Raw genomic sequence first — 14,664 nt, 5'->3', positions numbered from 1 at the left:
ACAATACTCTATCTTATTATCAGAGTGATTCCTCAGTCATTAAGAATCTGCAGGTAAAAGTAGCAGTGATCATAGTTTGCTAATGTGGGATTTACTTATATATGTAACTAACTCTGAGGGTAAAGGAAATGGATTTTTTTTTCATAAAGGTGATTCCAGTGATCTCAGACAGTTTTCATTTCTATACAGTGATACTAACTAATGATGTCACCAACAGCACATTCTAAATAAGAAGAATTCAGAGAAATAATCACAGAAGTTACAAGGGTTTCCATAGTAACTAAGAACTGTGCTAGGCTAAAACCTATATAGATGTGAGATGAACTAATGATACGTGCGGAAGAGAAGAAAAATGTATGAGATGCATATATATTATCAGGTGATACAGAAACCTATAGTAGATAAAAGCCAGTTAGCAATCAGATCAATGTTGTTCTGAATATTTTTTAAAGATATTGATGAAGATATATCAGGCTTAAAGTCTAAGTTTGCAAATGTTACTATGGATTGCAGGTAAGCTACTGCAACAGGCTATCTAAAAATTAGGCAAAGGGGCTGAGAATTAGAACTGCAGTTTAATACAGTAGACTTTCGAAATAACAGCACCTTCAGGGATTCGAGGTGCCGTTATTTCGAATTTTTCATTATCTAGAAAGTTTTATTTTTAATATATTTAATTCAGAAATAATGAGGCCAAATAAGAAATAGAGAGATTAAGAATGCGATTTTATTTACTGCACATAAAAAGTATAAAAACATGTTGATGATCCAATGTTATATTCTGCCATTAATACACTTCTGCTTACCTGTTCTATTTTGTTTATTATAGCAAGTTTAATCTGCACGTGTAGCCCAGTGATATCATCATCATCCTCCCCACACTGGGTGGAAAAGGCCTGGGTTCGAATCCTATCAATGACGTGAGGAACTTATGGGCTTTTTTCACTCCATGGCTGAATTAGTCGGTCTCAGTGTAGTTAGCAAGGTTTTCTCCACAGAAACTGGATGTTTTTGTACAGCAAAACAGGAAAATCAGCCAGAGAACATGCAGAATTTACAGACACAATACACATGGGTATATGAATTAGCATTCCGGTTGACCTAATGTAATAGTTTGGATTATATCGAGTTTGTCGCTAAGCTTTAATGTTATTCTTTTCTTCTCGGTATGAGGTTTTTTTTTTTAATTTAAGGAGCCATAGTGAGGGGTTTTTAATTTAAAATAAAGGTAAAACAGCAGAATAATCTGTGATATCAGTACAGAATTCACTTTTTAAATGGCGAGCGTAAACAAATACAGTAATCATCATGTGACTTGCCGTTTTATTTTTTTGGCATCGCAATATATCCAAGTAAACATTCGATCGCAATGTGCCTTTATTTTGACAGTCCACTGTATTCACAAATGCAAGGTATTGAATATGGAGCAGTAATCTCTGATTTACGTATGTGTGCACGTGTTTTTTTTTTTTTTTTTTTTTTTTTTTAAATCAAAACCCCAAGCACAAGAGATATTAAACCCTATAGGACTTAGTACCTTGGATGGCTTGAGAAGAGAACAGAAGATACTTCTTGACTTGAATTTCTGTAGATTGCAATTATCAGGAAATCCATATGAAGGGAGGATGTTCCAGAAAAACAGAAGGTAAATAAATAAATGAGGAAGAAGAAAAGATGTCACCGTATTCAGAACATAATTCGTTCTTGTGATCGAACATAGTGTACAGTGTACATCACCACATCCATGACATGGTTCATAGACAACACTTGAGAGCACAAATTTTGCTGACATATCAAACAGTGTATGACAAATACATCACTAGTTTTTATGGTTCTTGCCTCCAAACTTGTTCATAAACAACTTTACAGCTCCTTTATTTTTCCCTCTATCATAGCCTGTGCTACATCTATTGTTAATCAAGAAGGCACCTCTAAATGCAAACTACTGTCAAACCAACACTTTTTTATAACTTGGAAAACATCTTCACTTTTGGTGGTGTTTTGCAAGCTTAAAAGGTTTAGCATTTCTTCTGTCACTTGGAAAGAGTCGTTAACTCCATGAATAAATACTGTGAGTTGAGATGTGTCTGAAATATCTGTACTTTCATTGAACGCTGAAAAATAAGCTTTGAATTCTTGAATCTGATCTCTCAGTCACCACTGTTTCAGCTGAAATATCATTAATTCTGAGACATATTGTTTGGCACAACAGATTTATGCTTGAAAATATTTTACTTTTATTGGGCAAAACATCTTTTTTGGTGTTAAGGAGTGCGAAATCCCATTTCGTACTCCTTACCACCAAGATATCTGCACCAGTGTGGTGCTAAGAAGATATACAAATTTATGGATCAAGAAGTTGCATGCTCTGTGTCTGCTGGTGGGAGTATTCTGGCAACAGAACACTCCCTTCAGCAATATCCACAGTGTTTAAATCCAATGTGTACTAGTCTTTAACCTGTAAATGCTTCTGACCATATATGAATTACTCAAGAGTATAAAGCAGAAGGCAATTACCTAATGTTTTATACTGTGGAGTGATGATGAAAATCTAAAGCAACACAATCAATATGATCAGTCTAGTAGCTGTGAAATTGAACTGCCAATTCTCTGTTTTACAATCACTATGGTCTGTATTTCCCAAGAATTGGGAAAGCTTTGACAAAGATATATTATGATGGACTCTTAGTATGGTCTACTAAGCATTCAACTGCATTATTTTATGGATTACTTTACAGACATGTTCCAGTACTTGAGGGAGCAGACTTTATTATTTGAAGAAATGTCACAAAGAATAATAGCTAAACCAATCATATCTAGCTTATGTTAGGAGAGTGCAAAAATTAAAGTTACTGGAGAGCATTTCATATTAGTACCTTATTCATCATCATTATTACAGAAAACTTTTACTCATTTTTAATTGATGGGGGGGGGGGGATAAATAAATATGTGAAGAGTGTTCATTCATAAATTCCATAAATCTTTATTTATGGAGCTTCGTTCGAATATGAAATTATCGCAAGTCTGGCATCTGTAACTTGGAGGCTGGTAACTCACAGTCTTTTGTGCTCTTGATGTGTCGGTTACTTTCGTACACTGCTAGATAATAGTTAACATATCATTTATAATTAATTTCACATATAGATAAAAGTTAATAAAGAACTTAAAATAACTTTTAGTTTTTAGGGTGAGTGATACCATGTGCTTTTTGGTAAATCAGTATTATTATTATTATTATTTCTTCCTGATTGGGGGTTCCACCTCGTGACAGGCATTGCTACCAAGTACACAGGGTGGTTGCTGTTGTGTCTGGTGTTACTATTGGTCGAGGAACTCTCTGACTATCCTTCAGGTGTTGAGGATTGAAACTTTCTGGAGTTCCTTATCCGTGTTCGTTGGAAGACCTATTGCTGCTAGGCTGTTATGTAGGGTCTTTGGCACCATACCTGTGGTTGACACGATGATCAGGATGGTCGTTACTTGTTACACATGCCACATCTCTTTGATCTCCTGTCTTAGGTACGTGTACTTCCTGATTTTTTTCCCCATGGGTTTTCTGCAGGTTGCCAGTGTTGGATACCGCTATGTCAATCAGATAGGTAGCCTGTTCCTTCTTGTCCACAAGGGTTATGTCCGGTTTGTTGTGCGGCATTATCCTATCCATTATTATGGCACAATCCCAGTACAGCTTGTGGGTTGGGGTCTCTAGTACTGCATGAGGTTCGTACTTGTAGTACGGTACACTTTCTTCGACCAACTGGTATTTCCTTGCTAGCTTCTGATGTATTATCCTGTGCACCTGGTTGTATCTATGAGTGTATGCAGTCTGTGTGATCACCTGGCATCCCACAGTGATGTGTTGTATCATTTCTAAGGCCAGGTGGCATCAGCAACATGTTTCATTGGACACTCTGGGCTCCTTGGCGATGTATTTTCTATAGTTCCTGGTGATGATTACCTGGTCTTGGATGGCGAGCATGAATCCTTTAATCTCGGGGAAGAGCGTCCCACTCGTGAGCCATGCATTGGAAGCAATATTATCTATGTGATCTTGATGGAGATCCTTATGGTGCCTGCCATGGAGTGTCTTCTCTGCCCATCTTTCTAGCTTCGTTTGTACCTCCTGGTTGGGGGAAGACTCCTCGCTTAGGTTGAGTGGGGTATACCACTTGTCTATCTTCCTATGGCCTGGAAGTAATCCTTCAGGTTAACTATTGCTGTTTTCTGTTGCTCTACCAGGCCTCTTCCTCCTTCTTCCCGAGCAACTGTCAGTTTCTCCATGGCAGATTTCGGGTGGTGTTGGCGGCTCTTGGTTATCATTGGCCTTGTTTTTCTCATGATATCCTCCAGCTCGATGTTATTCCAATCTATGACCCCGAAGGAGTATGTTAGCAATGGGACTGCATAGGTGTTATTATCAGAAGAAGTCTGGCATCCGTAACCTGGAGCCTGGTAACTGATCTTTTGTGCTCGTGATGTGTGTGTGTTACTTTCGTACACTGCTAGATAATAGTTAATATATCATTTATAATTAATTTAACATATAGGTAAAAGTTAATAAACAACTTAAAATAGCTTTTAGTTTTTAGAGCTTAATTATCAACAAACCATCTTATCACAGCACGAGAATGAGTGATACCATGTGCTTTTTAGTAAATCAGTATTATTATTATTATTATTATTATTATTTCTCCCTGATTGGCGGTTCCACCATGTGATGGTTGTTGTTATGTCTGGTGTTACTGTTGGTCGAGGAACTCTCTGACTATCCTACAGGTGTTCAAGGATTGCAACTTTCTGGAGTTACTTGTAGGTGTTCGCTGGGAGACCTATTGCTGCTAGGCTGTTGCGTAGGGTCTTTGGCACCATATCTGAGGTTGACAGAATGATCGGTATGGTCGTTACTTGTTGCTTATTATTATTATTATAATAAAATGAATTTAATGCTAGAAAGCAAGGTATAAATTAGCATTTGTACTAGTTTATATCATGTAGCTTGAGTTTACTGTGGAATAGCTCATTTAGGAAACTTATATATATATTTGGCAGTGGCAACTAGGATTTCAATAAATTTGTCAAGGCCTGATAACTGTATTATGCACAAGGCAGCGTTTAAATCCAATATGTATGTATATTGCCTCTTCTTTTGTTCCATAATCTCTACAAATGAATCCAATCAATAACCCTTATAATCATTCAGTTATAGAGTTCCCAACTAACAAAGGAAAACCTTAAAAGAAGAATCTATTGCATGAATTGGCTAATATCACAAAAGAGTTAAGTGCTGTAGTCAGCAGAGCCCTGCTATTAACTGTACTAACTAAAATTTGGTAACTTTACTAGAAAATGTATTAATGAAGTGTTTTGATAAAATCTGCATTAAAAAATTATTATATACAATGCTCTTTCCGTCAACTATACAAACCAGTTCCATATTCAGCTTTAATCCAGAGAAATACCTTTTTGTTTTCTCTTAAAAAGAATGAAAAAGAAGTGGCATTCAAGATGACCACAGAAACAAAAACACACGAAAATTTCTATGATATACCATTAAAGATTTGTTTGCACATTCATCAAACATTTACTAAATAGTAATGATAATGACATATGAATTAGCACATGACATTTAAATCAGCTTTGTGGGGGGAAAAAATCACTTACAGCATTATTTCCAGAGAAGTCAGCCTTTGTACAATCTGATTTTTGTTTTCCAACTAAAAACTGTATACGTTCTAACATAGCCTGATTTATTTTTGATTTCAAAGCCTGCATTACTAATGTCATACCTGTAAAATAGATTATGAAGGCATTAAATGAAAATGCAATTTAACTCCATATTGTATTTTTTGGTTAATAACAAAAATGCAATAACAAATCACAATATTATTTATCATTTCCTCCCAAACAGAAAACAAATATCATTAGAGATAAAATTAAATATGGCAATGTTACGTAACTTCATTCAGATTTTAATCCTTCTATAAATTTACAGAAACTACTTACTTTTACTAGATTAGGTGGCCAATTTTTCCAATCGTTAACAATCAATGAAATTAAAATTTTCTTTGATCTGAGAGAGAGAGAGAGAGAGAGAGAGAGAGAGAGAGAGAGAGAGAGATATGCACATCCCCATTATTTAATTTCAGAGCCTTAAATATCCAGATCAACGTGCCATGAAAACATGAGGTATCACAATTTGACACCCCCACCCCAATAATTTCATTGTGCCAAATTTTACAGCAGATTCATATCCTTTCTGAAATGGGGATTCCAAATCTGTACACATTACTAAAGATCTGTTTCTGTTTATACTCCAGGACACAGTATAAATATAATGTTCTTGTACCTTCTATCTTACAAATATTACTGTATTTATCAGCTGTATGATCAAACCAATGTCAACTGAAATGTGTGTACTACTGCACTCTCAGGTTTAGTCATTGGGCTATGCAACAATGACCTCTGTGCGAATTTCTACACCTACACTATGTACAAACAGCCTGACTGCACTGATGGCATTTGCACTGGACTAACACTTTACATTACATACACATCAAATTTTCAAAAAGGTTTATCTGTATTTATTCACGCGTCATTATGAATTTAAAAATGCAAATTCGAAATAAGACTACTTTTTGCACATCATCAATGGTTTGCTCAGAAACAAAAGAAAAGTAAATATGCAGTAATACTACAGACATTTAACTTCTGTACAGATTCAAGTATTAATCTTTGCTACATGTACACAAACTAAAAAAAATCAGAAATTAAGTAGTATCGTGTCACTTCTCAGGCTAATCATAAAAAAAAAATTAATTAATTAAAAAAATAATAAATTAAAAAAATAAATTTAAAAAAAATTCCTTCAATATGCACATTTGAACATCTTTATCTATGATCAGTGTAATTATACATTACCAATAGCCAGACGTGGTCACCCATCATAGTTTCATCCCACATTTCTTGATACCTTTTTGTCCATTGACAGTATGTCCTGGTAGAATCTCTAGCCATGCTTTTCAGTAACACTGCTCAAATTTGGTATGAAAAATCCAGGTGAGAATGCAAGTAGTGAAATTTGATTGACAGTCTACATCTCATTTTTGGAATGCAGATTGTCAATTTTCATGCAACTCATCAAATAGTACTTTTCACTCTTAATATTAACAATACGGATGAGGCAAAAATACTGCCAAGGATTTTATTCAGCATCAAGTCACTTTGTGCCTCTGGTTATCAGAAAGCCAACATCTGATTAATTTTGTGGATCAATAAATATGCCACCTTCCATTACTGAATCAAACAATTTTAGAAACAGAATATATGTTTGAAGGTATCATCTTGAGGAATCAATGCTTTTTCAAATTGTTTGAACAGTCTGAGCTTGATATGCAGTGGACTTTGATTCTTGGAACCAAGAGACCCTTTATTACTCTGTGTGCTTCAGGCTGCAATTCTGGCAAAAACCATTCAATCTGGCAAAAAACATTTTTCTTCTCTTATAATGCAATCTGCTGTCCCAGAGGCCGAGAAATCAAGAGAACTTGAAGAGGTTAGGTGTATCAGTGAGCAGTACTTGATTGTTTTCGAGGAAGGCAGACCCAATAACCCACGTTTGGATTTTTTCAGATTGGCATTTTCCAACATGGACCAGAGGAAAATAAAGTTAAGTATTCATGCCTGCAGTTGAAGAATTACAAATAAGTGTTTTTCTTGTTATAATATTAGCATGTTTTCACATTTTTGACCCATTGACATAGTTCTGCAATCGCAATATCACTAGTGGTAGCAATTGTGCAGTAACCACCTATTATTCTGTCAAAGCTCCGGACTGTGGATATAACAGAAACATTACCATTATAAATAGTGATATAGAACTTAACATATAGAGTACAGTAGTATACTTTATCTGGGGATTTTACATGAATTTAAAAATAGTTTTCTTTGTTATAGAACTAGAAATTCCAGAAACTTCACTCCCCACCCACAACTTGAAATGCTATCTCCAGTTCTGTGAATTTTGGCATAAATTTGGCATCACTAGATAGTTCTCGATGTCTCTTAACATCTTATAAATTAATTAAGATGCAGAAATCCCTAACAAACAAACAAAAAAAAAAAAAAGCACGATAATATGCAAAATGCCGATTTAAAAACTGACACTAAAAATGCACTAGAAACAGATAGTGATTGCGAAAAAAGCACCCCACAGAACTAATGATGAGAGAGAAAACTACCCACCTGTGTCTCTTAATACTAAAGGAAACAGAAAGATAAAAACTCAAGAAGCAATGCATGAAATCCTGGGCAAAGAAGTTGCAGAAGAGCTTCCCTGTGTAGCAAACATAAAGGACCTAGAAAACCAAAGAGTAGCTACCACACTACATTTGGAAGACCTCACGGCTGCTAGCAGAATCAGTTATGGAGCACAGTGAACAAACTAAACGGGGAAAACAAAGTGCTAAAAGCCAGAGTTGAAGCTTTAAACTCTGAAAAGGAAGCATATAAAAGCATAAATATACAAACTTATGCACAGGCTGTTAGAGCTGCCACAAACAAAGATCAGACTCAACCTAAAGAGATAATAACAAGGGCAAAAAAGACTGAACCTCCCAAAAAAGAAGCAAATGTAACAATATTAAAGGCTACAGAGAAATCCTCACTAAAAAGTAGGGAGAAAGTCAAAGAAACAGTATTGAGTAAATTGAAACCTCACCTGAAGGGAAGGAAGTGAAAGTTTATAACCTTAAGAAAATCAGAAACAATGGTGTTCCAATTGTGAAGCAGCCACAAAAAAGGATACAGAAACTATACAGGCACAGCCCGAAATCCAAAAACTATGATTATAAGCTGAAAAGCCAAAGGATAGAAACCAAAAATATCATTATCTTTGACATGCCTAAGACCCTCACAAGAGACGTCATGATGGACTTTTATATTAAAAATTTCAATAAGCAATTAACCTTTAGATGAAATGGCTAAGTAATTCAAAATCAAAGAGGGAACAACAAATAAGAAAAATCGCCAATTAAAAGCCAGTGGGGAACTTTCTCTGAGGGCATGGACAATACTGAAAAATCTGCAGAGAATCTATACTGGCTGGACCAGCCATATATTGTGAATACTTCCCAGTTACAAAATGTTACCATTGACACAGGTTTGGTCACACAACTAGGCAGTGTCAGCAAAAAGATCCTATCTGTGGCGTCTGCACAGTCACCGGCCATGAATATTTAGGTTGTGTTGATCTACTTTTACAGTAGATGAAGGACAATAATTGTCCCAGCTATCAGAAAATGGTAAAACAGATTAGATTGAGAACCAATTTGGACCTTAATTTAAACCAGACTTGTGACAGGGCTCTAAAGTTCATCCCATTAAATGCCCATATACAGTTGTGGATCAAACCAAGCTTAAAGAATAGGAAAATAATATAGATATCCTGGTAATCCAAGGGCCATATACTCATCAGAGTAGGGTTCAAGGATACCCTAGAACATACAGAATAGAATCTATACATGAAACCACACTAAGAGCAAAAGTAATTAGAAATCCTTCTCTTACAGTTAAAGGTTAACTCTTTATGTTCTCCGTTAGCAGTCTGTGCACAAATACTTAGTCAGGAATGATCCTTTTATATTGTATACCTCTACTGCAGGCCAGGAGAGGATATAAATCTCAGCATTTATTATCTACAAAACGTACTGACAGTTCTTCCAAATTCTAAGATAATAGTCTCGATGGATGCCAACTTTCGGTCAACCCTCTAGCATAGCCATACAGATGACAGACCAGGAACACGATGACCAACTAACAGACTACCTTGCCACTACTATCCTACAGATAAGAAATAGACCTCACAACCTGCCTACCTACTTACATACAGTAGGACACTGTTAGAAAGTGATATAGACATAACTTTGGCCACTACTTCTATATCCACGAAAATTACAGATTGGATGGACCAAGAAGATTGCGCCACCTCTGACCATACAACTATAACTTTTACCTTAAAGAGACAAATAGACAGCCAGATACAGTCATCTCAAAATACAATCAGATACAACTTAAATAAATTTCTACTATATTTTTAATGGTTTCTATTTCAATTGAGTCAGATCCATGGCACTTATTGTTTTTGGCTTTTAAGAGTGCTGCTAGCAGGTCTTCCATAGTGAAAGGCGGGTCTATTGACATATTGCTTTAATTTACGTTGCTGGCTATTATATCACTCTGAGCATGGGTTAACACGTGGTTCCCAGCCTGGAATAAATGATCTAATGTATTATTTACAGGTGCCCAAGTGTGAGTGGGGTTCCATCTAGGCAGATTTCTGCCAAGATGTGACGGTGAATTCTACAGGATTGTCACCAGAAATCTGCCAAGATTTGTGGTGAAAATCCACACCCCAAGAGTTGGTGTCATCTGCACCAAGGCCTGGCAAGATTCCTTCTTTTTTGTCCTTATTAGAGCACTAAATGAGTTTTTGAGAGTCCAATAGGAATCTCTCAGAGCATCAACCTCATACTGGGGCCAAGTGGCCCTTGCTCTCAGGAAGTGTGTTTTTCTGGCCTGGTGCACCCTGTGCTGGAGTATATCAAATTCAAGGTAGTACCACTAGGGAACAGCATTTTTCCTTGGTTTTCTTTTGTGTATTGTTAACTTGGATGCTTTTTTTGAAGCATAGTTGTCACAATTAAGTTGTGTTCATCCCGACTATAGTTGTTATGGATCTGAGTCTCCTGCTGTTCTATTTGATTTTGGATTTCATCTGTGAAGGTCTGCCAGACAAATGCACCATAAAATCTATATCAATGTATAAATGCCTATCTTGGTAACAGAAGTGTAACCCAAATGAGGTCTCAAGCACAGAACTCTGGCACTCACCACTGCACCTTGAAATACTTGGCCAAAAAGTCCAAAAATATGTCAGAATTAATGCCAGATTCAGCCAATCCAAATAAGGACTCAAGCACAGAACTCTGGCACTCATCTACAAAGCAGTGTTTATACATGTAATCTCTTTTTAGAGTCGGCATAAGGTTCCACAGTTAAAAATAAGACAAGATTAAATAGGATTCAAAGAATAATCTTATTAACAATAACTAGAGCATGCTGTACAGTTAGTATCCCGGCCCTGAAAGTTTTGGCCGGTACCCTACCACTGCACCTTGAAATTGCAAAATTTCAAGGTTAAAAAAAAAAAAAAAAAAGTGTACACACATACAGGTAGCCCTCAGTTTACGATGGTTTGTTTTACGACTATTCACAATAATAACAATTTTCAAACCAGAAAACCAAAAATATCAAAACACAATGAAAAATTTCAAAAATGCACAACTATAAATATCAGTTATGTTGTAAAGAAACAGCACAGTCAATCAGAGATGAGAGTTATCCCCATCTACTACCTAAGCCAATCAGGGATACGGTGTCCAAAGATAAGAGAAGAGGAACACTCAGTTCGCTCGTTAGTGCAGTATTTTCGGCTATTATTCTATAGACACAATTTGTTAGTTTTAATTTAAAAAGGTTCATTAATTTAATAAAATAAGAGCCACCATGTCTAGTAAGAGAAGCCCACTAAAGCCAAATAAAAGCAAAAATTTCACTAAAATGACGTGTAGATCTACTACATTGGAAGAAAAGATGTATTTTCATACTTCCACATCTCAATGTGTGTGGAAGTATGAAAATACCTCCACCGACTCTGAGCATCATAATGAAAAATGCTGATGGAATAAAACAGTCAATATAACATGCTACTACAGTAAATGCGACGTATGTGAGTTATAGCAGAAGTATAAACTTTAAGGAAAAAAATTGAGAAATTGTCACTGTGGGTGGATGACTTAAATCAGAAAACATTCTAGTGACTTGATATGGCAAATCCAATTTTTGAGGATCTTAAGAAAAAAAGAGGGTGGTGATTAGACATTTTTAGGCAGCAAGGGATGCTTCATGAGATTTAAATCTAGTAGTAAGTGCCGCTGTGTAAATCAATTTGTGAGGCAGTTGCAGCATTTCTTGCAGAGTTTCAAGCCATTGTACAGGAGGGTATTTCTCATCCCGATCTCATTTTTAATGTTGATGAGACCTGGCTTCATTGGAAGAAATTGCCATCACGAACTTTTATTGCCCATGAAGAGCAGTCTGTGCCAGGTTTCAAGTCTGCAAAAAACAGGTTAATGCTTCTCTGGGGAGCAAGTGTATCCAGCAGATTAAAATTAAAACCAATGATGGGCTACCATTCGCAAAAACCACGTGCTCTCAAGGGCCCAAACAAAATCATATCGCCAGTTTACTGGAGATAGAACAGGAAAGCTTGAGTCACAAGAAATCTCCTTGATTTGTATACAAACTATTTTTGCCATACTGTGTTTCATTTTTGTGAAGAGAATGAGTTCCATCCAAGGCTCTTCTTTTCTTGGACGAACACCCTGACCTGCTTGCAAACCTTGCTGAATTAAGAACATCACCTTTGGAAGTCAATGTTGTTTACATGCCACCAAACACCAGTTATGCAATCAATTGACCAGGGGGGATAAAAGCAACCTTTAAAGCCTATTGTCTCTGCCAAACTTTCATGGAAATGGTGAGCATTTTGGACAGGTCAGCGAGAACTATCAAAGATTATTGGCACTCATTTGACATTTTGAAGGGCATTAATAACATCAACACAGCTTAGGATGAAGTATGAGTGAACTGTTTGAATAGACTATGGGGCAAACTTGCCCACTTTTTATACATGACTTCACGGGATTACAGCCAGTGGAGAACACTGTTGAAGACTTTAGCAGGCTGGTGGAAGAGGCATGATTGCATTTGCATTATCAGAGGCATATGATGCAAGAAAACAAGCTAATACAGAATCGCAAAAAAAAAAAAGAGAAAAAGAACCATCCTATATCGCCCATCCGGCCACTCCAAATGTTTACCTAGTTCAGCCCTAAATTTATTTAAGCTATCAAATTCCACAACAACGGATGGAAGTCTGTTCCAGCAATCAACTACCTGCTGACTAAAGGCAAACTTCTGCACATCTATTCTACAACTATCTTCCTTCAATCTGAATCTATGCCCCCTCAGGTTTTTAATGTGAGCAAGCAGAAGTATCCCATCAGCACTACAAGGCCTTATACACCTCAATCAGATCACATTGCAGGTGCCCAGTCTTCAGATGGTGCAACTTGCAGGACTTGAGCCTTTCTTTGTAAGCGTACCCACCAGCTCCCTTCACCAGCCTGGCTGCCGTTCTCTGTACTCGTTCTAGCTGCTCTACATCACTCCTAAAATGAGGCCTCCAGACCTGTATGCAGTACTCAAGGTATTGACTGACCATTGCCTTATACAAAGGGATAATCACCTCCTTGTCTCTGCTAGCAAAATTCCTATATATATCATTCAAAACACTCCATCACCTGTTTTGGCAGCCCATCTGCACTGCTCAGAGAACTGCATACCTAACTGCACAATTACTCCCAGGTCTTTTTCATTCTCCCCCTCCCTGAGTGTAGTATCACACAATTGGTATGTTTCTATTCGATTACTGCTATCCATATGCAGCACTTTACATTTATCAATGGTAAACTTCAGTTGCCACCTCTCAGCCCATTTCCCCAACTTTTCTAGATCCTGTTAGTGTCTTTACTATCATTAATAATCCTGCCAATCTTTGTAGAATCTGCAAACTTCGACACTAAGCCTGATATACCTTCATCGATATCATTAATAAATACACAAAACAAAGGACCCAACACCGACCCCTGGGGGTCTCTACTAATTACATTTATTCGTGTAGAGACGTCTCCATTTATTACCACTCTCTGCCGTCTCCCACTCAACCATCCCATACTGCACCAATTTGTACAGTAGTCTTCCATGCGCAACAGTATCAAAAGCTTTCCTGAAATCCAAATATATGATATCAAAATTATTTTTTGCATCCAGTTCCTCTGTGACCATATCGTAGTATCCAATGAAATTGGTCAGACAAGACTTCCCTTTAACAAACCCATGCTGTGTCTGAACTATTAGCGCAGTCTTGTCTAGGTGATCCTGTATCACCTCTTTAACCAGTGACTCCATATTTTCTCCAGAACAGAATATAAACTAACAGGTCTATAATTGTGTCACCCTTTGAACCCCCTTTGTGAATAGGTGACATTTGCACAATTCCAGTCCATGGGGACTTCCCCTGAATCTAAGGATGCTCTCATAATTATAGCTAAGAATTTGCTAACTTCCCTTGCTGCCTCCTTCAATATAACTGGATAGATTCCATACACCCCAGGTACCTTTTTTATGTTTAACTTCAACAATTTCTCCTCTACCTTGCTCTCAGATATTATAAAATCATTTAGCTCCCTGTTAGAGATTGAATAACTTCTAGCATTCCCCTCCTTGAATAACTCCTCATTTGTGAATGTAGATGCAAAATACTCATTCAGTTTATCAGCTACTTGAGCAGGATCATCAACAGTCAAACCACCAATATCAAGTGGACCAATCTGATTCATCCCCTTTCTTTGAGAGTTTATGTAAGTAAAGAACACTTCGCTGTTTCATTTTCAATTCTTTGCCAAAGATTTTACCAAAGAAACAGGACATTCTGTGATACAAAAATACAAGACATTCTGATTTACTTGTCCACTCTACAGTGTT

At 36.8% G+C, this 14,664-nt stretch overlaps 1 protein-coding gene across 4 annotated transcripts in view; it reads right to left on the bottom strand.

Moving 5' to 3' along the window:
• Positions 1–14,664, bottom strand: part of LOC150084913 (poly [ADP-ribose] polymerase tankyrase-like) — a 1,170,388-nt gene that overhangs the window by 590,744 nt on the left and 564,980 nt on the right. For all 4 annotated transcript variants that reach the window (XM_090376702.1, XM_090376704.1, XM_090376701.1 and 1 more), the window contains one exon: positions 5,662–5,786. In XM_090376702.1, the coding sequence (XP_090232828.1) occupies positions 5,662–5,786 (125 nt within the window). The remainder of the gene's footprint in view (positions 1–5,661; positions 5,787–14,664) is intronic.

This window comes from Mastigoproctus giganteus, chromosome 6 (genome assembly GCF_048544385.1).
Source record: "Mastigoproctus giganteus isolate SK-2022 chromosome 6, ASM4854438v1, whole genome shotgun sequence".
Classification (NCBI taxonomy): Eukaryota; Metazoa; Arthropoda; class Arachnida; order Uropygi; family Thelyphonidae; genus Mastigoproctus; species Mastigoproctus giganteus.
Note: the sequence above shows the minus strand (reverse complement) of the source record. Positions and strands in the feature narration are given on the sequence as shown.